At 38.4% G+C, this 26,681-nt stretch overlaps 1 protein-coding gene across 2 annotated transcripts in view; it reads right to left on the reverse strand.

Annotated features, from left to right (window-relative positions):
- The window catches only part of LOC136866425 (PAX3- and PAX7-binding protein 1), a 337,700-nt gene that overhangs the window by 47,625 nt on the left and 263,394 nt on the right, over nt 1-26,681 (reverse strand). For both annotated transcript variants that reach the window (XM_067143350.2, XM_067143349.2), the window contains one exon: nt 3,280-3,479. In XM_067143350.2, coding sequence (XP_066999451.2) covers nt 3,280-3,479 — 200 coding nt within the window. The remainder of the gene's footprint in view (nt 1-3,279; nt 3,480-26,681) is intronic.

A 26,681-nucleotide genomic window follows, 5' to 3' on the forward strand; every position in this document is an offset into this window, starting at 1 on the left:
AATTCGAAATGAAAGAGGGCATATTTCGTAATAAATGGGTAAAATAACATGTCCGATAACAGTTGTTAACTCGTTAAAATTAAAAGGTCGACTAAATGATCGCTTAATTTTAATGCAAAGTACTGCAATTTAGTGAGAATGGGATAGGCCTACACCTCGTGATATGGCAGAGTGCATAATGGATTTCAGAGGTGAGTTTATATTTTCTCGCTTCTGGTTAAATTATGGAAAGGCTATTACCACGTAAATTTACAGCGAGAAGATTATAATTTCTCTACTGGCGCTTGAAGCGTGTTTTCATCGTACGTATAGTACGGTTAAGTTAGGATAGGTGACGCTGTTTGAATAAGAAAGCTGAAACGTTTGCCACAAAATGCGATCGATCATCTTCGGAATGGTATACAGTAGTTTTCTCGCTATGTGCATTTGCGAGCTCTCTCGTAGACATTCAAAGGCGATGTTGGAGTCGATTAGTAATACCCGTCGACTGCTGTTCTCTAATGAAATTCGAAATGAAAGAGGATAACACGTTTTCGTAATAAATGCGTAAATAACGTGACCGATAGCAGTTGTCAACTTGTTAAAGATAAAGTAAACGATCGCTTAATTTTAATGTTATATACTGAAATTAAGTAAGAATATGATACAGCTCAAGATATGGCAGAGTACATTGCTGATTTCAGAGGATTGTTCATATATTCTTGCGTCTAGTTAAATTTCGGAAAGGCTATTCACATGTAAATTTCTCTACATGCGTTACAAATATGTTTTCATGATACGTATGCGGTTAGGTTAGGCGACGCCGTTTGAAGAAGGAAACTGACAGTTTGCCACATAAGCCTCTGGAGTGATACCGTATTTTTCTGAATCCAAAACGACGGTTTTTGTTAGAACCTAATGTGAAAAATCAAGGGTTGTCTTGCATTCGCGGCCTGACAGTAACGAATACCACTGGCAACTACCGCAGTAACCACGCTGCTTCTTTTCACCCCCGCACCCGCACGCACACAAAAAACTCGTTGAAAATAAACGACCGCCTCTTTATTATACATCGCTAGCCGCGACAACCATTGAACAGTGCTTGTGTGTAATGTCACTGAATCTTGGGAAATACCTCGTGAAGAGAGAATTACGTTCTACTGGCCTGTACAAAAACGTTTCTCAAACCTGCAGAATGGCATCAAAACGTGCGAGACTTCGAATTCTTAGAAAGGCCACGGCTACTCAGTGGCAGAGTTGTAACACGTCTACTGTACCTGATGCACAGTAAACTTAAGTTTTATAGACAACGGGAACATTTTCGAGATGGATAGTTGTATTATAAAGATACGTGCAACAGGTATTGCCGGCAATTTATCAACGGGTTCTCGTCGATATTATGATGCCAGTTTTAAGTCAATGGTTATTAAATACTCGGAAATTGTGCAGCCGCAAGAAAATATGGTATAGGACTAACTAAAGCCAATATTTGACGTTGCGTGAAAACAAAGATAGCTAAAAAATGCGTACTGTACAAAAAATTCATTCAGTGGTCCGCAAGAAGGATGCTTTAAAGTCGAAGATGGAATTGTGAGGTATGTGCACGAAAAGCTCAAGGGAAGAATGGCCATACCGTGGTGCAATAAACTCGTTCGTCGACCTTCAACGTCCACGATTAAGCCTATACATCGCCAGCCACTGAAGTTGGCCGAACCCGGCAAACGAGACGTGCATGTAACGGTAGCCGGTTATATCTGACGCTGAGTAAAAGTAACAGCTTTATAGACAGCAAGAATATTTTCCTGATGGATCGTCGTATTGTAAAGACGCATGGAATAGGTACTGCCAGCAAATTTTCAACGGGTTCTCTTCGGTATTTTGATGCCAATTTTAAATTAGTGGTCATTAAACCTGCAGAAATAAAGCATAATTGTACAGTCGAAAAAAAAAAAAAAAAAAAAAAAAAAAAAAAAAAAAAAAAAAGAGAAGGCATAACGAAAACCAATGTTCGGCGTCTAAAAAAGCGTACTGTACAACAAAAGCATTCATATGATTTTACAAAGCATTTTATGAGCCTGATTAAAATTTTTTGAAGGAAAAAGTGGGGTTTATCTTGGATTCGGAGAAATATGGTACTATTATTTTTTCAGAATGAAATTAAATACACACTTCCATGAAGCAATAGTGTGTATATCATCCGTGGAAATGCAAGTTTTGAACAAACTGATAGCCGTTTCATACCTATTTTAATGTGTATGGGTTTTTTCCGAATTTCATACAAAATCGGGTATAACGACAATCCGCTATAGCGAGTACATTTTTCGCTGTTACGAATTATCTCTATAACGGACTTCTACTGTAGTTGATGTTAAAAGAATATGTTAAAATACAATGGAAAAAAAAAAAGAATGGAAAACAGATGAGACATGGTAGATTTAAAAACAATGAATAATAGTAGTGAGGTTGTGGACCTCTTAGTCTAAATGTACAGTATGTTGCAACTTAAAACGAGGATGAGAACACTGTGTTAAAATTGAGAATAACGGTTTGTTTTCGTTGAGTCACAATCCCAAGTGATCAAGAGGGCAGCGAGAAAACTGAGGCAACTATGTTTGTAGAGAAAACAGATGCCAGGTAAATTGTGGGTGACTCATAGTGCAAACCGCCAATGTGGATTAAATTTATTGAGCAGTTGCCCTATCGAACAGCATGACCTTCTCAATTTAGAGGTCCCCTTCTCACTTGTAAAGTAGCATATTATGGTATTTTTAATACACGTTTTGCATAATTTATTTCCATGCTGTTTACAGTTTTCCTTCTCAGTATTCTTTTTATGCTTACAATTTCTTTTTTCCTTTCTTCTTTTTTGTTGAGGCCCCTGGAAAATGGACATAGTTTTACTGTGTTTTTGAAAATTGCTTTACTTAATTTCCATTCATATCTGCTACTATCAGTTATCAAAAAAATACATAGGCTACTACCTTCAAACGACAATAACAAAATGAGTCATTTGTAATCATTTAAACAAAATAATATGAAAATAATTCATTTTTGAACAACTGGTTTCTATTCTGAATGTTCTGAGCCTGAGGACCATCATTCCAACACTACACACTACAGCAATAAAACTAATACAGACAGTAGGTCTACTTCGCTCTCAACAGAAAGAAACAAGCAAAAACATTTAAAAAAGTTACAAGGAAAACAACACACAATTTCACAAAACAATGAAATTGTTATGATCACTCTTGCTTTTGGTTGCAGGAAGATGATATTTTCTAGCTTTGCTACACCACATACCTGTAAAGGATTCCATGTAAGGAGCTTAAGCCTTATGACAGGTCCTAACACCTTAGGAAGACAGAGGCTAACATATGCTTCTCGATATGCATCAGGATCTGTGTCGCGCCAACTTTCAAAACGTTTCATGATTCCGCGTACAGTGCAGAATTCTTCTACCACGTCTTCAAAGACAAGACGAGCATCATTTTCAATGGTTTCTGCAAAGCAAAGAAAAGGACAAAAAGATAACAATAAAATGGAAATTGTGGATGCATAATAGGAACAGAATACAACACAGAAAACAGGATTATCTACATTAAATAGTCGACATATAAATAAACAAAAGGACTGTTGTAACGCAATGCATAGCACATTTGTAACTTTACGCGACTACTGATGATAAGATCATAGCTACAGGACCCTCCATTTTATGTGCAATCTGAACCACACTAACATGTGTTTCATTTTTTAAAATCCCACATGTACCAGTGGGATTAAAATCACAGTTGCCTTGGTGAGAAGCTAACAACAACATTACTCAGAGAAAGTACTGTCATAATACACAAGTGGACCATATGCCCTTCAATTATGAGTAGAATTATCACTGTGACCCTTGAGCGAAGAGAATTTGAGAGGCATCAACTCTCCAACAAACTACCGACAAAAGTTACGGGGACTTGATTGTACCTCCTAGTACCTTCATACTAAAAAAACTACTGTCACAGAGAAAGGTCATAAAAATAACCCGTTAATCTCCCATCTTACTGTAAGACTACAAACTGCATTGCAAAGATCAATTTGTCCATAAAATAATAACACTGACTGCTATTAAAGCAAATACAAAATAAGAACACTGTATAAAGTAGAACCACTAATATCGAAATCAGTTAATCCAAAATCCCGCCTAATTCAAGGAGAATGTACATGAAAGATTTCAACCATAACTATATGTCAATTAATCAAGATTTTAAAATCCTTTGTTCTGGACAAAAAGGCCCCTTACTTAACATATCAGAAAACATACACATTCATATAGATCACAACAACAATCCAGAGCACAATTTAAATGAAATTAATGAAAAGTTAAACTTACTGTAAATAATCTACATCCCATTTCTTTGTAAACATATATGCCTAACAACACATGGTCCCGCCCCAAACGAATGAGGGCTCTATCTTCCTCACCTCTAGTTCCTTTACTTACCTTCCCAACCCTTCTTCCTTCCTTGCCCCTCCCATCAGAAGCTCCAGTTCTCTGCATCAAACAAGCAACTTAGTTTGCATTAATCCATGTCAAGGAGCCCGCCAATCAACTGGGCAACAGGAGGTCAGTTCGTTATTTTACTATTTAACTCAACACTCCACCTTTTTCTTCTCTTTTCCAACAAATTAATTTGGTTTTTTCTTTTCTTTTGCAGACATTTCTAACTCTGCAGTATTTGTTGCCATTTCAATATCTTATTGGCAGCTAACCACATCTTTATACAAGTCACACATTAGAAATGGTTTCCCCATTACCCAATATTCATTTCTTTGACAACATCAAGAACCTTTTTAACATTACTCAAGACAAGAAGATTTTATAAATTGTAACCTTCCATTTTACTATTATCCAGTTGGACCATGAACTAAATCTTCAATATAAGAATGGTGCACCATATCTCGATCGCATATATCATTCCTCAACATAATTTTAATTGTTTCAAAATCACCCTTTTTCAATATTATTTTTTAATGAAGATAGCCCAAATTAGTGCTGAAACATGTACAGATTTTAAATCTTTAGTGTTAAAATACTTTACTGTATTGAATAGGAGGGAAACTTTGTAATACAATTGTTAAACAGCTATATCAAAAAATCACTTGTTCCCAGAAACATGAGGTACAATTTTTGCATATTATTTAAACGGTTTAATTCAAAATATGGATAATACTCATAATTCGAAGAAAAATATCAGTCGAAGACTTTTAATTTGAAGTTGTCGGTATTTTTAGTAGTATTTCACAGCTTAACTTAAATTTTAAATGAATTTGCGTCACGATAGAACGAGTCTTCCATAGACTGCTGGGGTAGCTTTCCTTGCTTTCACTTATGTGTGTCTACAGTAAGAGTTGCTAAGTTTGAGTAAAATCGCAGTTCTTTTGTATTTTGCAGTTACTCATTTTACTTAAATTGTAGTGTACAGTTATGTACTTAGTAGTTATTATATTTTATTTAAACTGCATTTTAGCTTAGGGTATGCATTTTCAATTTTCTGTTGTGAGATGGCTAAGCATCAGTATTCTTTCACGACACTAAGTGATAAGGGAAAATTATAAGGGAGCACGGGAAGAATAAGTAAAATGGCTAAGAAATTTGGAATTCCTGTGTCCAACCTTTCAATATTTTTAAAAATTTATGAGTGCATAGAAGCTCAAGAAACTGCAAATACTGAAAAAGCGATTGCGCAAACGAGGAGCTAAATACTCTGACCTGGAAGAAGAATTGATCAGAGTGATTTAGGCATGTTCGAGCAAACTATCCTGGTTGACAGAGAGGTTAATAATGGGAAGATGAATAAACTGGTGCTAAAGATGGAACTGGAGTTCCAGTGTTCAAATGGGTGGCTTCAGCATTTTAAGGAAACCCACAATATCTTGTGGCAGGTATTGTGTGGAGAAGCAAAATCTGTGAACACTGGCAATACCAACAGTTGGCGAGAAAGTGTGGCTTACATCATCAATTCATACGCAGCAAACAATATTTTCAATGCAAATGAAATTGCACGGTTTTTTTTAACCACTTGACGTACTTTGATGGTCTCTCCGTCCTTTCTCTCGACCGCACTCCGGTACAAAGACGGATCTCTCCGCCTGCGCATAGTGTTTATTTCTGGACCCGCTCCATGCTGGTTTCCTTTGTGAAAGGATTTGATATTGGTAAGGTAACCTCTTTCCATTGGTTGTGGCATCATACACAACCATTAACCTGACTCAAGGGAGATAGGGTCACCTTCCCTATCCTGCACTTGAGTAATTCTTATGTGTTGCAATGCAGACAGAAGTGACAGACTTCCTAACGTTGTCATAGCAAAGTTCGATAAGCCAGAACGTTTTACGGGAATTAGGCACTTTCCGTGCAAGTACAAGGTATTTAAAAATGCCTGGATGACAGGCAAACTTTTTGAGTAGGTTGTGCGCCTTGAGTGCAAGATGGTATGCCAGGACAGAAAAATAATTCTCTTGTAAGATCAGTGTGCTGCACACCAACATAATTTAATTTTAAAACATGTCCATCTTGTTTTTCTGCTGGCCAACACTACGAGCTACTTACAGCCCCTAGATCATGGTATTATTTAATCTCTGAAACATGCCTACGGAAAGCAAATAGTGTGTTACATTCTCCATGAAACAGCTAGAAATGTTTAGGCACAAAAAAGACGCAAGTCGAAAGTGATATTTGCTATGCGGAGTGGGACAGTTGCCTTGGACGCTATTCCTTCATCAACAATCACAAACTGCTTCATCAAGTGTGGATTTTGTTCCTTAAATGAAGATGAAGCAGCAGAAGAAGAAGAATAGAAGGACTTCCAGCAACAGTCCAATGATGGTTCAACTTTTGCTGAATACATCGACATCGACAATGCGGAGAATACTTCAGAGGAGCTAGATCCCGCCATGTTGATCAGCTGTGATCATGAGACACCAGATGAAGATGGAGCTCCAGCTGATGTTGAACAAGATAAGATATGCTGCAGGTGACAACTATTCCGTTGAAAAATGATGTACTTGCCATTCAAGTTGTGTTGGATTCTGTAATGAGTGCAATTGATGCTGATGAAGCAAGACTATGGACTGTACAGAAAAGTTAGTTGCTAGTGCTGAAGTAACCTCTCGTACATATTTTTAAAAGACTATAAGCCTAATGTGTGATCAACAGAACTACTGAATCATTAAACATTTGTGTGGGGAATTTTTTTTAATGCACTGTACAAAGGTATGTTATTATTATTATTATTATTATTATTATTATTATTATTATTATTATTATTATTATTATTGCTATGAAGCGTGTTTTTCAAGTAAGGTCTGTTTTGTTGTAGACACCAGTAGTTCGCATGCATATCGCAATGAGCGTGTGCGTCGTGTACCACCACGCCTCGGGAACAACTGTGCTCAGTTTCAGTTCTGTAGCTAACCTGTACAGTTCTGTTCTGTGCTTTCAAAATGTTTAAAACTATCAACTCGCCCGCTGCATGTGAGGTTCGGTCAGTGATACGGTTTTTGTCAGCAAGCAACCTGTCTGCTGCAGAAATTCATTGACAGATTTGTGAAGTGTACGATGATACTGTTATGAGTGAAAGCAAAGTGCGTAAGACGGTACGACAATTCAAAGATGGCCGTGACAATGTCCATGATGAGGACCGCTCCGGCCGCCCTTCTTTGATTACAGACGATTTGGTGGCTTCAGTTGAAGCGAAGATTTGTGAGAACAGGCGTTTCACAATAACAGGTATCTCAAACGAATTTCCTGACGTGTCGAGATCAGTGCTTTACAACATTGTTTCTGAACACCTAAAATTTAGGAAACTGTGCTCCCGTTGGGGCCCGAAACTCCTAACAGAGGACCACGAAATTCAAGGATTTGAGTGTGCAATGAAGTTCTTGACTCGTTATGACAAAGAAGGCGACGGCTTCTTGAGTCAAATCGTAACTGGAGACGAAACATGGGTTTCGTATATCACGCCCGAATTGAAGCAACAGAGCATGGAATGGAGACACACACACACTCGCCTGTAAAGGTGAAGGCCAAACAGACTCTGTCCCAGCGCAAAATCATGGTGTCGGTGTTTTGGGATAGGCATGGTGTTTTGTTTGTCGACTTCATGCAACGAGGAACCACTATCAATGCAGAAGCATACTGCCAAGCCCTGAGAAAGCTATGCAGAGTGATTCAAAACAAAAGACGCGGCATGCTGACAAAGGGAATTGTCCTTCTCCATGACAATGCAAGACCTCACACTGCAGGTAAGACCCGCGATTTATTAGACAGTTTTGGCTGGGAAGTTTTAGACCACCCACTCTACAGTCCTGATCTTGCGCCGAGCGATTACCATCTGTTCCTCCACCCCAAACACCACCTCAGTGGCAACCATTACAATGACGACGACGACATGAAAACGGCAGTGAACTCTCGGTGGCAAGTTTCTATGAAGAAGGTACAGTGGAACCTCGATTATCCGTTCCCGGAAAATACGTTTTCCCGGAATATGCGTTCAAATTACGCGGTCCCGCGAGCATCGTAATTAAATCACGTTGTAAAAGTCCCGCATTATCCATTCCTCGAAGAAACGATTTCCCGGATCAACCGTCCAGAAATTCCAGTCCCATCAATGCTAAATCCTCTATCAATCGTTTTTTAATAAACTGTATCTCACGAAAGTACAGCTATGGAAAATTTATGGATCACTGCGATAATTAAAGCAAGTAGGGCCTACTGTACCGGTACTGGAAAAGCAGTCGGCGGTGAACTTGCATAAGGGACCATCTTAGCATCGCATTCGGGTGGTATTGTTTAGAGAATCTCGGAAAATCATAAAGCAGAGAGTGGCCACAACAATTGCAAGGAGACACGGCTCATTTCGACAGCTCTGCTTGAAGACAGAACGAGTTTCGTCAAATGTTCGCACTTATAAAACGTCCATATTATGTCCAGGGTTAGATGTTTGTATTTTGACATTTTTCGATCGTACTGCCGAAGAGGTTTTCAGCACTTTGCTCAGGGCACTGCAGAGTAACTGGGCTTTCAGGCAGGAATCGAAACTGCTCCTTCTTAACACAAATTCAGTATTTTTGATATTATCGTACATAATTATGTTAGCGAGACCAAAACGGACGTTGCACCTTACATTAAAAAAAAAGAAAGCCATGGGAGGTCTTGGGATTGCCTATTACTGTTTAGGTTCTAATGTAAGACTGGGAATTTTACGTTTTCGTGTTAAAATACCAAAAACCGCAGTCGTTTTATTTGCGCACGTTACATTTTAAATGGTTGGTATCATTTCAAACTCGTACCGACATGAGCAGTGAGCGCGTTTTCCAGATGACCTCAAGGTCACGAATAACCGTAATTTCTGAAGTTTTGATATTTTTTTTATCTTTCCAATTTGATTGGATTTGTGACGCGCATAATTGAATTTAATGCATTCGAGAACTTTTAAGAATCGATACATACATTCGAAACCATGTTTTCGAGTTCAACATAACCTTTAAAAGTCGATGTAGGCCTAATTTGCGCGGTACGAGATTTCCAGAAACTGACTACGAACAGTATACCGGAGACCAAATTACAATGAAAGATTAAGAAATGAACGGATTTCGCCATCATTTTGGGTGCTTTTGTATCTAATGTGCTTTATTTTATTAGATGAGAGAGTTAAAAACTACTTTTGGTCGATTGTCGTTTGGCTTGGCGTTGTTAGATTTACTATATAGAAATAATATGAATCACCACCTTATCAATACACTATTTTATTTACTACCAAACTGGTAAATAGGGTCAATACCGGTTTCGACCCCTAAGGGGTCATCCTCAGTTGACACATATAAATATCTATAAAAACATCACATATAATAGTTAAAGTTTAAAATTGATGTGTCGTTAGTATACTGGTAAGTACATATGCATGTATTATGGAATTTATAAGTTTGTTCTATTAGAGCTATTATGTAGATTTTCTGTTTCTTTGTAAACAGTATCAAAAGTATTGTATTGGATGTGGTTCATCCATTTGACAAAATGCTAGTGGATTGAATATGTACATTTGCTGAGAGGTACATGCTATTCTATTTTACAATTTTTGTTTTACATAATATGGGGTAAAATTATTACATTTGCACATATATGGTGATATTAGGTACAATGTAGGGTGTTAAAGATGTACTATTTGAATTTTCAGTATCCTGATTACATTTCATGTAGTGGTTGTAAGGTTTACTGATTCACTTGTTTAGTTCAGTTAAATACCTTGTTGGTTTGAATTCTTATGATTAAAATATTGGTATGTAATACCTAGTTAACATGAATCCTTAATATTAATATATAAGTTTGTAGCACCTCTTATTCCCGTTTTCAGTCTTAAAATAGAATTGTGTCTTGACACTTTATTTTGTTAGACATATAAAAGTCTTGTTAAAATAAAACTTTGGGGCTAAAACCGGTATGAAATACCTATTTAAAATACATTAGATAATGGTATTGATATGTGGTGCTATGTGCATATTCAAAAAATCTAAATGAAATATAAATATAAATATAAATTGGTGACAGTACTGTAGGTTGTTGTGTTGTAGTTAACGGCTGGTCCATTAAAATATATATGTTTACTTGAATAGGATCGATCACATGCTGTACGCGTTACGAGTGAAATTGCATAATATATTATAGTAATAACTGGTAATTTTGTAGGATACTGCTGTTGTAGTTGGAAATCTTGAATATCATTGAGAAAATGTTCTCATCTTGTCGCGTGTCGAATACAGGTTGAGTAGGTCACCATTAAGAGATGAAGTGCATATTGGATGTCGTATATCTAAATTAGGTTGTACGTTGGTTGTATCGTGGAGACGTGTTGTAAATAAATATATCTGTAAGTAGAAATAATAAGTGTGTGAGATAATGTATCGAAAGAATGTAGTGGCAAGTATATATCGTATTACTTACGTTGGCTGTTGGGATCGTGTGCTCTGTATGGCTGTCTGTTGAGATCTGTAGCGTGTTGCTCTGAGGTTATAGTTTACGGCGGTAGAGGGGAGGCTTGAAGGGATGGGTGGAACGCTTGTAACGGGAGTGGGATTAAAGGAGGGGAGGTCTTGGAGCGGTAGATTTGTATTTATGGATTTTTGTTTATCTATTCTTTTTAAATAATAATCTTTCAGGAGGGGAATAACTGTATGAAAAAGAATATTATTTCTGTCTATGTTATTGTTCAAGTTGGAATTTGGATTAACGTATTTGTCTAAGTTTATATAGAATTCTTCTAGTATACTGAGCAAGGGGCTTTTTGGGTTTATTTTGAGGATTTGCATATCATTACTGATGTCTGTAAACTTATGTTTCTGATCGTTGATGTGTTGTCCCATGGCTGAGAAGTGTCTATGTCTAACGGCATTTACGTGTTCGTTGTATCTTATTGAAAAACTTCTACCAGTAAGCCCTACATAACTGGCTTGGCAATCATTGCATTTTAGACGGTACACTCCCGAGTGGTTGTATTTGTTTATGTTATTGACTGATTTAGAATTGTATAATATGTTGGTGTTATTGCGTGTAGTTTTGTATGCTATTTTTAGGCCTTGTTTTTTGAAAATGTACCCTACATTGTACCTAATATCACCATATATGTGCAAATGTAATAATTTTACCCCATATTATGTAAAACAAAAATTGTAAAATAGAATAGCATGTACCTCTCAGCAAATGTACATATTCAATCCACTAGCATTTTGTCAAATGGATGAACCACATCCAATACAATACTTTTGATACTGTTTACAAAGAAACAGAAAATCTACATAATAGCTCTAATAGAACAAACTTATAAATTCCATAATACATGCATATGTACTTACCAGTATACTAACGACACATCAATTTTAAACTTTAACTATTATATGTGATGTTTTTATAGATATTTATATGTGTCAACTGAGGATGACCCCTTAGGGGTCGAAACCGGTATTGACCCTATTTACCAGTTTGGTAGTAAATAAAATAGTGTATTGATAAGGTGGTGATTCATATTATTTCTATATAGTGATACCAATCAATACGGACATGAAGCTTATAAATAATAATAGTTGTTAGATTTATCGAAGAGTTTGGCTAGCGTAATCAAAGTTGCTGAACTGAAAGACGTTTTCACGGGAAAATGACAAAGATTCTCCTGTAAAATTGAATATAAAGTATCGAGATTTTGAACTCGCGTACCGGTAATTAATGCACTTTCGCGGTCTAACATGCCCGCCTCTCATCCAGAGGGCCCGGGTTCGATTGCGACCAGGTCAGGCAATTTTACCTGGATGTAAGTCTGGTTCCAGGTCCACTCAGCCTATGTGATTACCTTTAATTGTGGAGCTATCTAATGGTGAGATGGCGACCCCGATCTACAAAGGCAGGAATATCGGCCGAGAGGATTCGTCGCACTGACCATGCGCACCTCGTAATCTGCAGGCCTTCGGGCTGAGCAGCGGTCGCTTGGCAGAAAGTCCCACTGGGGCTGTAGTTTGGTTTGGTTTAGGAGTTTTTGTAAGATTATAATTATACATATTTCATTTTTGTGATGTTTAGCCAAATTGTTGATGGTTTTAATTCATTCCCGGATTTTCCGTTTTCCCGTATTGTACGTTTTATTTTCATGGTCCCTCGGAAAACGGAGAATCGAGGTTTCACTGTATTTTAAAATTGTTCACGAGGTATGATAAGGGTTTGAACAAACTTGGCAACTATGTCGAAAAATAGAGTAAAGTATGTGCTTTCTGAAAATAAATCTACTTTTTTGAAATAACCTTTCATTGTGTACTTATTTTCAAACGGACCTTACTTACAAAAACACGCCTCGTATTTGAGTTTTTAGAGTTTCTTTTCCTGTGTCATATGTTTCCAATTAGACAGTGTTGTTGGCTCCCCTGTGTAAGTGTTTTATTTAGTGGATTACTGTACTTGTTGCATCGTGCATAGATTTCTCCTTGTTTTTGAATCTTGTTGGGTTCTTTTTTTTTTCTGGGGTGAGGTTATGTTTGCCAGTGTATGGTTGTCTTCTGAGTTATCCAGGTGCATTATTTGAATAAATGCACCTTGTTGGATACATTTTGGAAATAGTTTTCTCATGGCATTTGGAAAGTTCAACCTGTGAATGAACGTGACTGCATGCATTAATGAGTCCTAGAATATTTTGTGATTTGGTCAGGTTGGCATTTCTGAATTAAAAATTGGTGGCAGTTAATTCGAAATCCCATTTTTGTGTCCCAATGACTTTGAATTAACAATGTTTTACTGTAGATGGTTTGGGATTGATATTAAATTGGGGCAAAAGCATGCACATCACAGCACGATAAAGGAGTAGCATTCTACTCTTCGTACACAGTCGAAACTGGTTAAGGCGTTTTAGCACGTTTCCCTGGTTATTACGTCATTATTCTGAAGTCCCTGGACATGTCCTATTAAATACATGCTAAAGAAACCTGGATAGCATTTACGGCACTCTCTAGTATGTTCTTAACTCCCACCATAAGAAATTTAAATCAGCGTTCACGGCCACGTTGCACACATGACAGGCCAACGACCAAAGAGGATAGCCAGCGATCGGTCTGGGTAAGGATTTGGTAGTGAACTTTGTGCTTTTTTCTTTTGCTGTGCAATTTACAGTGGTTATGGAATCCAAAGTAGACAATGAAAACTTCATAACTTTAATGTCGGAAATACCAGTGGTCTCATGTTTGAGAAAGCATTACAGTAGAACCTCGATTATACGTTCCCGGAAACTACGTTTTCCCGTATTATTCGTTCAAATTACGTGGTCCCGCAAGCATTCTAATTAAATCACGTAAAAAATCCCGCATTATCCTTTCCTCGAAGAAACAATTTCCCGGATCCACCGTCCAGAAATTTCAGTGCCATCAACGCTAAATCCTCGATCATGTGTTTTTCATGAAACTTTATCTTACGAAAGGACGGCTAGGGCATACTTACGGAACTTGATGTTGACATCCTGCCATTGCGGTAATTTGAGGTACCCGTAGTACCGTAGTGGAAAAGAGATCGGCGATGAACATGCATAAAGGATCATCTTAGCATCGCATTCGGGTGGTATGGTTTAGAGAATCCTTAGAAATCAATAAAGCAAAGAGTATCCACAACAATTGGAAGGAGACAGAGTGCATTCTGACAGCTCTATTTGAAGACGGAACGAGTTTCGTCAAATATTCGTACTTGCAAAAGGCCTACCATATGTCCAGGGTTAGATATTAATTATTTACTTTTTTGGAGTGTATCGCCGAACAGGTTTTCGGCATTTCCCTCAGGGCACTGTACAGTCACTGGGCTTCCAGGCAGGAATCGATACTGCTCCTTCTTAAGTAACACAAATTTAGCATTTTAACATTATCGTATACGATTACGTTATCGAGACCAGAACAGATGTTGCACCTTACATACATAAAGCCAAAGGAGGTTTTGGGATTGCCTATTACTGTTTTCGTCCTAATATAAGACTGGGAATTTCACCTTTTTGTGTTAAAATGTTATAAAAACTTGGAATCATTTCGCACTTGTGCCGACTTTTACAGCGAGCGCGCTTTCCAGCTGAGCTCAAGGTGGCGAATAATTGTAATTTCGGAAGTGGTAGTGATATTTTTTCTCTCTCCAATTTGATTGTAATTAGTGACGGGCAGAACTGAATATAAGGCATTCGTGAACTTGAGGATCGATACTTACATTGGGAAACATATTCTACAGTTCAACATAACCTTTAAAAGCTGATGTAGGTCTAATTTACGCAGTGCAAGATTTCTATAAACCGACTAGGAACAGTATACCGGTGACCAAATTACAATGGAAGATTAAAAAGAAAAGAAAAGGATTTCGCCATCACGTTGGGCGCTTTTGTATCTAATGTGCTTTATTTTATTAGATTGGAGAATTAAAAACTACTTGTGGTCAAGTGTTGTTTGGCTTGGCGTTGCGGGTATTAGATTTTTCGAAGAGTGTGGCTGATCAAAGTTGCTGAACTGAAAGAAGTTTTCAAAGGAAACTGACAAAGTTTCCCCGGTAAAACTGAATGTAAAGTTTCAAGATTTTAAAGTTTGAAGCCAGCCCCATGGTCTAACTTGCATGCCTCTCACCCGGAGGGCCTGGGTTCGATTACCGACCAGGCCAGGCATTTTTACCTGGATATGAGGGCTGGTTCCAGGTTCACTCATTCTACGATTACCTTTAATTGAGGAGCTATTTAATGGTGAGATGGCGACCCCGGTCTAGAGAGCCAGGAATAATGGCCGAGAGGATCCGTCACACTGACCATGCGTCACCTCGTAATCTGCAGGCCTTCGGACTGGGGCGGTCGCTTGGTAGGTGGAAGGCCCATTGGGGCTGTAGTTTGGTTTGGTTTAGGGGCGTTTGTAAGATTATAAATATACATATTTCATTTTTGTAATGTTTAGCCAAATTGTTGATGGTTCATTCGTTCCCGCATTTTCCGTCTTCCTGTGATGTATGTTTTTTTCCGTGGTCCCTTTGAGAACGTAGAATAAAGGTTCCACTGTATTTAGACCCGTTACTGAGAAAGTATCCTCAAAATTGTATCCATCCCCTTGTCTAATGAAATGTGAAGGGCACAGCATGCTTGAACTATTTTTGTATTTTTATAAGTGTAGAAGGTTAACAAAGGTTGTGATGGTCCATATTTATTACCCACAATGAAAAGAGTGTTGGAAAGGATCCGCTGGAAAGTGTGGGGAGTTTTGCACCACTCGACCCACTGTGTGTGTAAATCAGCTGAAGCGGGTTCACTCATGCATTCCTACAGACACATTTTACTCCTGCACCACCTGAAAGAGGCCAGAGTGAATTGTGAAGCAATATACGTAAATTAGGCCTACTGTGCTTGCGCATAATGGTTTGCAGGACATTCAGTTATGGAGAAGAATAAAGCTAGACAATTTATAAATGATGAAAAATTAAAGTTATTGGGAATGTGAATACTAAACCACACATGAAACATGTGCAAATTGCCCAGATGTTTGACTTACCTGTGACAACTTTAGTTCGCATTTCTAAGAACATTTTTCCTTGTTGTTTTACTATGTTGGTGCTCTTAAAATGTATTTCTGGAATTTTGGCAGAAATTATATAGACAATCTGGAAAAAACCAAGATTCTCAATCATTTTCCAGGTATATTCCATTGGTCGAGATACGTAGATGACATTTTCACCATTACTGATCAACGTATCACTGACAGTACAACCCTCCTTAATAAGTTAAATACTTGTACCCCTACATAAAATTCACAGTTGAATCTGAAACAGATAGATCTTCAAGTTTTCTAGATCTTAAAATTAGGAGAAGCGACAACCATGTTAAATTTGAAATCTTCAGAAAACCCACCCAGACAGCCAACATGATCAGACAAGTTTAACTGCACCTTGGTTCCCACAAAATGGCCTCTTTTTATAGTACGATATATAAAGCATTGAACATTCCCATGTCCAAGAAAGAAATTAACACCATCCACACTTTAGCACACCTTAATGGGTTTAATAGCAATTTCGTTGCCAGAATTCTCAATAAGATAAAAAATAAACCCACCATCACATTTAAAAAGCAAAGGAAAGAGAATACTGATTCTGTCACCTTCACTTGCAACAGCAATAACCTATACCAAATCTCAAATATAAAAAACAGAACCTCAATGTCGCCTTTAGAACTAACAACACTACTTCTAAACTTTTCTATAACACTAACACACTTAACAAATCTGACAAACATTTTCAATCAGGGGTCTAAAAGTTGACATGTAACCAGTGCGACGCCAGCTATATCGGACAAACTGGAAGAGACTTTCAAATCCGCTACAAAGAACATGTTAGTACAGCTAAATAGGAAAGATTTTCCGCTACGAGTGAACACACGAAAGATCACTCACTATAACTTCATTCTCCACCATAGATAAAGATCTAGATATCCTACATATAACAAAAAAGGGAACTTTATTAAACATTTTTGAAAATATTTATACAAATCTCAATAAAAAATCCAATCCCATCCATAATCTTAACGAAATCCAAGAAAAAACGAACATCCTGGTTGACACAATAATCAAGAAAGATCTCAAGTAAAGCTAAATTAAATATGTCAAAACATGCATTACTGGTCCGTCCTTCCATAGTTCCACTCACTCTCCCTCCCCTCACCCGCCGTTTCCCCACCCAACGCAACATCGGAACGGTTGCCAGTCAGTGTGGAGGTCAACACCGACCCAACCTGATCTATACAAGCACAGGGCTGGAGGAAAGAGGACATGAGTAATATTTTGCGACTCTTCATATGATCTTTTACTGCCACTTCATTTTCGTTCTCATACTCGGCTTTTTGTTTCCACTTTTAGATCCTGGCTATACTTGTATTCTTCGTGAAGAAATGTAAAGGATTTTTCAAAACTTCACTCTGTTTCCAGATCATCTAACTGCATTTCCTCCAGCCAACCAATATTGTATTAACCCCTTAAGCGGGGAGCTTGGTACACACCGGCTCATTCCCAGGAGGGGAGCATTTTCCCTGATTGAAGAAAATATATAATTACTTGATTAAGAACAATCTTAGACTAAAATGAACTATTAAAGGGCCCTAAGAAAAATATTTACTTGAATATAATGTATTTAGTTGTTGAAAAATACTATTATTTAAATTTTTCAATACTTTGTGCAAGAACGTACTAAGTGCTTTTACACTGTGATATCGAGGTTGCTTCTTCCTAATAACAAAGCTTTGGTTTTCGTTTATACAGTAACATTTACCTGAATATTTTAGGCAGTTTACTAACAATCTCTGCCTGGAAATGAATATTTCTGTATATGTAAATTTTAGCTTTACAAAGTTTACATGTACATAAAAGATTATTATGGAATAAATTATAATACAAAATTTTCTGTTATGTCAGTTAGCACTTTTTAGAATCAAGTTTATACACCTACAATTCATAAGTGACACACACAGACTATATTACTCTACAGGTAACATTTACAGTATTTACAGTCTGCACCGTATTATGCCTTTTACAGCTGTTCGTTATGATACTCACGGAAACAGATCATGTTAAATAAACTGTCTCGGCTACGCATAATTTGTATGATTCCATTTCGAAACACGGTCGTTTTCTTGGTATGTATGGATGGTTCACATCAATTGATCCTTTGCCATCAGGTGTATAAGCTTCCGAAAATTTTGCCAACAGATGGACAAATACTGGATTTATCTTGTACATTTTGGGAGGAATTTGTCCATTATTCACCTCATTGTCAGAGATATGTAAAATACTGTGGAGGAAAATATAATAATAATAATAATAATAATAATAATAATAATAATAATAATAATAATAATAATAATAATAATAATAATAATAATAATAATAATAATAATAATAATAATAACGGCTTTCAGAAACGCTGAAGTGCCGAAATTTAGTCCCGCAGTAATTCTTTTGCATGTCAGTAAATCTACTGACAAGAGGCTAACGTATTTGAGCACCTTCAAATACCACCGGTCTGAGCGAAAATCGAACCTGCCAAGTTGGGGTCAGAAGGCTGGCCAGCACCTCAACGATCTGAGCCACTCAGCCCAGCGAGAAAAATCTCTTCTGTGTTATCAGCTCAGAGAATATAGGTATACTGAACAATTTATTGTGAGAAATATAGTGTCCTCATTTAGGTTTCTGTACAATCACCTGCGGCAACAGTATGGCCTAAGAAGCTTTCTTTCATCCTTGTTTGTTGGGACCCGGTCTTGATCTCGACTCCGTTTCATATTACTAAACTGGGTTTTATGTGCGATTTCTTGCTGGGCATCATTTGTCTGTTCAGCTATGTTCTGGCATATCTCGTCATAAAAAAATAATTAAAATATTTTGCTGGTTTTTTCCTCTCTCCTAAAAAACTCTTCCTTTACAAGACGATGGAATTTTGGATCAATACGGGACCTTCTTTGTCCATTTTCAGTATAAGTTGACAAAGAACTAGCACTGGTTAGATTGTAATCAGTATTATTGTCATCACTGTCACTGTCATGATCGCTACTTGAACTGGAATGGAACACGTGGTTTCTTTTTTTCGCGACTGCTGAACATTTGCATCAGCTGGGCCCGAATCCTGTACATTCAAGCCTGCAGTACTTATTCCAGGTAAGTTCCTGTCACTTACGAATTCCCCTTCGGCAGAACTTACTTTACTACGATCACTGTTCTCCCCACTAAGTTCCAAAATTTCGTTTATCATGGCCAGTAAATTATCTTCCTCTAATGGTGGGGGCTGGTAATTCCTATCAGACATTTAAGCGGAAAAAATTAAGAAAAAGGATACACTAGAACACTGGTCTCTGCAGTGTGGATGGAAATAATGAACTGTGCCTGTATTACGGATGCGTACGATAATGAATGTTGGGTAACTCAAGGTAAAAACACACTCTAGTCGTGAAGGAGGAACACAAGACTGGGGATAATAAATCAGGGGCCTATTCCATGAACGAACTTTGCAACTTTTCACTTTGCACTTTTCAGTTCAGATTTTGTCCCACCATCACTTTTCAGATTTAGTTTGCAAAGTGAAAAGTTAGGAATCTTTTCACTTTTCAAGCCTGTTATGTTCCTCCATTGGAACAGAAATGCAAAGTGCAAAGAAATGAAGCGAAAAGTTTTCATAAATCTTGCAAAGAGATGATTATTCCCTTTTCATCTGTTAATTAACAAGTATGTACACTAGTTTCTCGGCGTAGAATTTTGTTTAGTGATATAAACACGTTACAACGTGAGCTTTTGTTAGCATCAAGTGAGGACAGTGATGAAGAATCCAATAAGAGAACGTACAAAGATGAGATTAATTTTCATAACCTCACTTTGACGGACTTTCGCGAGTGATTTCGTATTACCCCAACACAGGTTGACTATATTCTTGAAATGATCGGTCATTTATTGAAACATGCAACAAAAAGAAGTCGATTCCTTTCCGAAAAAGAACAAATTCTTAAATGCTTATATACATTGGTTAGTAAATGGTGCCCAGCTGCACGGTGTAGCACCATTGCATGGGACATCAAAATCAATTATTTGCAGAACTGTTACCGAAGTTGTAGATGTTATAGTAAATGTAATATTTCCTAAGAGTACGTTGGCCTGATAATCCACACAATATAGCGACAGGATTTCTAATGAAGGGTGAATTTCCTTCTGTGTGTGGATGCGTTGACGGCAGCCTACTTTCGTTAACATTGATGTGTGTCATTATTTGATAGGTTATCTTTAAAGTTGTCAAAAAGGATGTCACGTTTCTCCTTGACAACTTTCAGCACAGACAGCTTCTTGTAATACTAACCTTTCCCATGATAAAAACTTAAATGGTACCACAATTACACAGTCAAGTTCGCCGCGAAAAGTAAAAGCATTAAAATCATATAGTATTAGGCCTATACAGTTTGCTCATGGAATAAACTCGATTGGACCACTCATTTGCAAGTAAAAGCATTATAAGGCCTATACAGTTTGCTCATGGAATAAACTCGATTGGACCACTCATTTGCTAAGACTTTTCACTTTGCGAAGAAATTGAAAAATACAACCTAGATCATGGTGGAACAGAAAGACTTTGCACTTTGCAAGAATTAAAAAGTGAAAAGTGCAAAGCTGAAAAGTTGCAAAGTTTGTTCGTGGAACAGGCCCCAGGTCACAGTTCTAAAATGTCATCAGAGAGGTCTGTTCAGTATCATAATTTCTAGAAATCCCTCCTACAGCAATACTATTGCATCCAAGGGACGATTAGGTGATGAGCTAAAGCTTCAGCACGAGACTATTGGGCTTTAGGTCATTCTTGCCCGGACATAAGTTGCATTCTTTATGATGCAACTTGTGGATGACACATTAGTATTGGAACAACATACTTGAAAAAATTCACATCAGAGAGCAGACTCATCTAGAATATGCTGCTGAAAAAGAAATAAACCTCTGCAGACAGGCAACTGAGAAAAAAAAATTTGAATCGGCGGATATATCCGTGTTCCCCGCCGAGCAAGAGAATTATAGCCGTGGATCTCGCCTCATCGTCCACCGAATGGGTTAAATACGGTTGGACCCACACCTACAACTAAATTCTTCCAAGTTTGAATCTATGTACATTTTAAACATAGATTTCCATTGTATTTGTTGAGTGTATTTTAATATTCCAGCTAATTTTAAACAGACTTCCATTACATTTGTTGATTGTATTTTATCTCAAATTTTTTTTGTTTTTTTTTTGTTTTTGTTACCGGTATATGTCTTTCTACTCTATGGTATTTTAGCTGATGACCTCTAGGCTAGGTCGAAACATGTCCTATGTAACTTTTTAAAGAACTATATAGCTTTACAAACAGAACATTTATTAAACGGCAAAAGTGTACTGAACAGGTGGACTTTATTTTTTTTTTTTGCTACGGGCTTTACGTCGCACCGACACAGATAGGTCTTATGGCGACGATGGGATAGGAAAGGCCAAGGGGTTGGAAGGAAGCGGCCGTGGCCTTAATTAAGGTACAGCCCCAGCATTTGCCTGGTGTGAAAATGGGAAACCACGGAAAACCATCTTCAGAGCTGCCGACAGTGGGATTCGAACCCACTATCTCCCAATGCAAGCTCACAGCCGCATGCCTCTACGCGCACGGGCAACTCGCCCTGTACAGGTGGACTGTATACAATTAAATTCTTTTAGAATTTCATCTTAGATATTTACTATCGATAGGTGGTGTTATCAATCGATAGTGATTGGTGGTGCAACCTAGGGACAATGTTTCGTGGCCATGTGCGCTCAGCTGGACCTTACCTAATTACTGACATATGTACTCCTCGCGTGCTCCAGTGAGATAAGCTCAAATTTATGCATGTGTTTTCTAATGATGGATTATATTACTTCACAGATTTAGAATGAAAGTGTAGTGAGTCAACAGTCTGCAATCATCTCTCAAGTAGTTGATTTATACTTAATATTGAGATAGGGACATGCATGTATATGCTGAGCATTGCACATGATGATGACATGATTGAAGCAGATCAAAAATTAGATGTATGGCTTATCAGGCGTTTGCTCTATTAACCAGCGTTTCGTCTTAGGTCTGACACTAGACTCATCAGAGTGGGATGTGTCAGGCCCTACCCACTGACGCCTATGCAGTGGCCTCCACGGTATGCACTAGCCTTGCGCCTTAGGTGGTGTGCTAAGTCCCAACTGACGAGCCTAACTTAGCACACGAGGGTGAAACGCAGGCAACCAAGAATGAGTTAGCTGGAAAATTTATAATGTCCAATAACGGACCATTACATTGGGGTGTATGCAGGCGAACTTATCAGAAGCCTATTTAAGAGGCACAGTCTGATAACTGCATACCGAAGATAAAACTCCACAATGGAATTAATGCCCGCCTAGCAATTCATGTTTGTGGGTTACTGTAGTCACGTCCTAGTTCGTGAACCATGGGCAACGGCTGAGTGCCCTAGTAAGTGGTCCTGAGAGTCGGGATACCAGTTACTATGGAATGGGAGTGAGCATCTCGGACATATTCTGAGTCGTGGCCCTCCTTGTGCTCAGGCGGCTAGGACTACACAATTCACCGGTGGTCCATAACCCGTTAGAGGAGAGATCCTCACTTGGACTATGTGCAAGTAGGGCAGCATCCTGCTTCATGAATTTACCGAGCTCAGAACACTTTCTCAGACCTATGGGAGAAATGGAGTCCCACTCCCATTTGACAGGCGAGGGACTCCTTGGAAACAACTTGGCGAACGAAATGGAATTCGATGGGGAGCTATCAATATTAATGGGGCTTATGGAAGAGTCAGCAAAGAGGATGCATCTGGATGTGCTAGGAGTAAGTGATATTCGGGTAAGGGGAGATAAGGAGGAAGAGATAGGAGATTATAAAGTGTACTTGACGGGTGTTAGAAAGGGAAGGGCAGAGTCTGGGGTAGGGCTCTTTATCAGGAATACCATTGCACGAAACATAGTTTCTGTTAGGCACGTAAGTGAGCGAATGATGTGGGTAGATTTGTCAGTGGGAGGAATCAGGACAAGAATTGTGCCCGTGTATTCACCATGTGAGGGTGCAGATGAGGATGAAGTTGACAAGTTTTATGAAGCATTGAGTGACATCGTGGTCAGGGTCAACAGCAAGGACAGAATAGTGCTAATGGGCGATACAATGCGAGAGTTGGGAATAGAACTGAAGGATACGAAAGGGTGATTGGTAAATGTGGGGAAGATGGGAATGGGAAGCGTTTGCTGGACTTCTGTGCTAGTATGGGTTTAGCTGTTACGAATACATTCTTCAAGCATAAGGCTATTCACCGCTACACTTGGGAGGCTAGGGGTACCAGATCCATAATAGACTATATCTTAACAGACTTTGAATTCAGGAAATCTTTTAGGAATGTACGAGTTTTCCGGGGATTTTTCAATGATACAGACCATTATCTGATCTGTAGTGAACTAAGTATCTCTAGGCCTAGGGTAGAGAAAGTGAAATCTGTCTGCAAACGAATAAGGGTAGAAAATCTCCAGGACGAGGAAATTAGACAGAAGAACATGGATATGATTAGTGAGAAGTTTCGAACAGTAGGCATTAAGCAGGTTCCGGATATAGAAAGTGAATGGGTGGCATACAGGGATGCTGTAGTAGAAACAGCAAGGGAATGCCTAGGAACAACTGTGTGTAAAGATGGGAAAAGGCGAACATCTTGGTGGAATGATGAAGTGAAGGCAGCCTGTAAACGTAAAAAGAAGGCTTATCAGAAATGGCTCCAAACAAGGGCCGAGGCAGACAGGGATTTGTACGTAGATGAAAGAAACAGAGCGAAACAAATAGTTGTTGAATCCAAAAAGAAGTCATGGGAAGATTTTGGTAATAACCTGGAAAGGCTAGGTCAAGCAGCAGGGAAACCTTTCTGGACAGTAATAAAGAATCTTAGGAAGGGAGCGAAAAAGGAAATGAACAGTGTTTTGAGTAATTCAGGTGAACTCATAACAGATCCCAGGGAATCACTGGAGAGGTGGAGGGAATATTTTGAACATCTTCTCAATGTAAAAGGAAATCATCATGGCGGTGTTGCAAACAGTCAAGCTCATGGGGAGGAGGAAAATGATGTTGGTGAAATTATGCTTGAGGAAGTGGAAAGGATAGTAAATAAACTCCATTGTCATAAGGCAGCAGGAATAGGTGAAATTAGACCTGAAATTGTGAAGTATAGTGGGAAGGCAGGGATGAAATGGCTTCATAGAGTAGTCAAATTAGCATGGAGTGTTGGTAAGGTACCTTCAGATTGGACAAAAGCAGTAATTGCACCTATCTATAAGGAAGGGAACAGGAAGGAGTGCAACAACTATCGAGGTATCTCATTGATTAGTATACCAGGCAAAGTATTCAAAGGCATCTTGGAAGGGAGGGTGCGATCAGTCGTTGAGAGAAAGTTGGATGAAAACCAGTGTGGTTTCAGACCACAGAGAGGCTGTCAGGATCAGATTTTCAGTATGCGCCAGGTAATTGAAAAATGCTACGAGAGGAATAGGCAGTTGTGTTTATGCTTCGTAGATCTAGAGAAAGCATATGACAGAGTACCGAGGGAAAAGATGTTCGCTATACTGGGGGACTATGGAATTAAAGGTAGATTATTAAAATCAATCAAAGGCATTTATGTTGACAATTGGGCTTCAGTGAGAATCGATGGTAGAATGAGTTCTTGGTTCACGGTACTTACAGGAGTTAGACAAGGCTGTAATCTTTCACCTTTGCTGTTTGTAGTTTACATGGATCATATGCTGAAAGGTATAAAATGGCAGGGAGGGATTCAGTTAGGTGGAAATGTAGTAAGCAGCCTAGCCTATACTGACGACTTGGTCTTAATGGCAGACTGTGCCGAAAGCCTGCAGTCTAACATCTTGGAACTTGAAAATAGGTGCAATGAGTATGGTATGAAAATTAGCCTCTCGAAGACTAAATTGATGTCAGTAGGTAAGAAATCCAACAGAATTGAATGCCAGATTGGTGATACAAAGCTAGAACAGGTCGATAATTACAAGTATTTAGGTTGTGTGTTTTCCCAGGATGGTAATATAGTAAGTGAGATTGAATCAAGGTGTAGTAAAGCTAATGCAGTGAGCTCGCAGTTGCGATCAGCAGTATTCTGTAAGAAGGAAGTCAGCTCCCAGACGAAACTATCTTTACATCAGTCTGTTTTCAGACCAACTTTGCTTTATGGGAGCGAAAGCTGGGTGGACTCAGGATATCGTATTCATAAGTTAGAAGTAACAGACATGAAAGTAGCAAGAATGATTGCTGGTACAAACAGGTGGGAACAATGGCAGGATGGAACTTGGAATGAGGAGATAAAGGCTAATTTAGGAATGAACTCGATGGATGAAGCTGTACGCATAAACCGGCTTCGGTGGTGGGGTCATGCGAGGCGAATGGAGGAGGATAGGTTACCTAGGAGAATAATGGACTCTGTTATGGAGGGTAAGAGAAGTAGTGGGAGACCAAGACGACGATGGTTAGACTCTGTTTCTAACGATTTAAAGATAAGAGGTATAGAACTAAATGAGGCCACAACACTAGTTGCAAATCGAGGATTGTGGCGACGTTTAGTAAATTCTCAGAGGCTTGCAGACTGAACGCTGAAAGGCATCACAGTCTGTAATGATAATGTATGTATGTATGTATGTATGTAGCAATTCCAAATGGAAACATCCCTCCATGGGAACTTAGAATTAGAATTAAGTTTAGAATTAAGAATTAGAATTAGGGTCTGACGCATCCCACTGATGAGTCTAGTGTCAGACCTAAGACGAAACGCTGGTTAATAGAGCAAACGCCTGAAAAGCCATACATCTAATTTTTGATCTGATTTTGATAGGCTCTATTGGTGGAAAAATATCTCATTCCATCCATGGGAACTTAGAATTTCCATGATTGAAGCACCTGCAGCAAGAGGGAGCCACAAGAAATCCAAACCATCAGCAGTAGTGGACTATAATTCAAAATGGGTGTTGATAAGTCCGACTAGTTGCTGGCATTAGGCATAGATATCAAGGATAATTAAATAAAAAACCACCTATTCAATACTATTCAATAGGTGGTTTTTTATTTAATTATCCTTGATATCTATGCCTAACGTCATCTTCAATACGGAACAATAATGAGAGTTGTTACTTGTAATAGTTGCTGGCATGTTATGCATTCAGAAGGAAGTCGATCAAGTGGTGGGAAATATTATTCTTCCATCTGTTTGATCTTGCCATAGTGAATCAGTAAATACTGTACCGAAAGGTTTGTTCACAAAAACTTCCCCCGCCAAAATTTTGTGAACGCTTGGTGAGTAGTGTTGGGCTTGAAATTACTGAAGAATCACGAGCATCATCTGCGGTAAGGCTAGTAGGTAGAGATCATTTTCCACACAGAATACCTGCTGTGGACGTGAAGAACAAAGGACAAGTGCAGCGTAACTGCAAGGTTTGCCATGACAAGTCCAAAAGAAAATGACGACTGTATTGCTGTAAATGTGACATAGGTCCTTGCATAGGAGAATGTTTTGACTGTTACCTTACCAAAACTAGGAATTGGGAATAACGTGCAATTCTGTCGTTCATTGACTGAAAA

The sequence above is a fragment of the Anabrus simplex genome, chromosome 3 (genome assembly GCF_040414725.1).
Source record: "Anabrus simplex isolate iqAnaSimp1 chromosome 3, ASM4041472v1, whole genome shotgun sequence".
Classification (NCBI taxonomy): domain Eukaryota; kingdom Metazoa; phylum Arthropoda; class Insecta; order Orthoptera; family Tettigoniidae; genus Anabrus; species Anabrus simplex.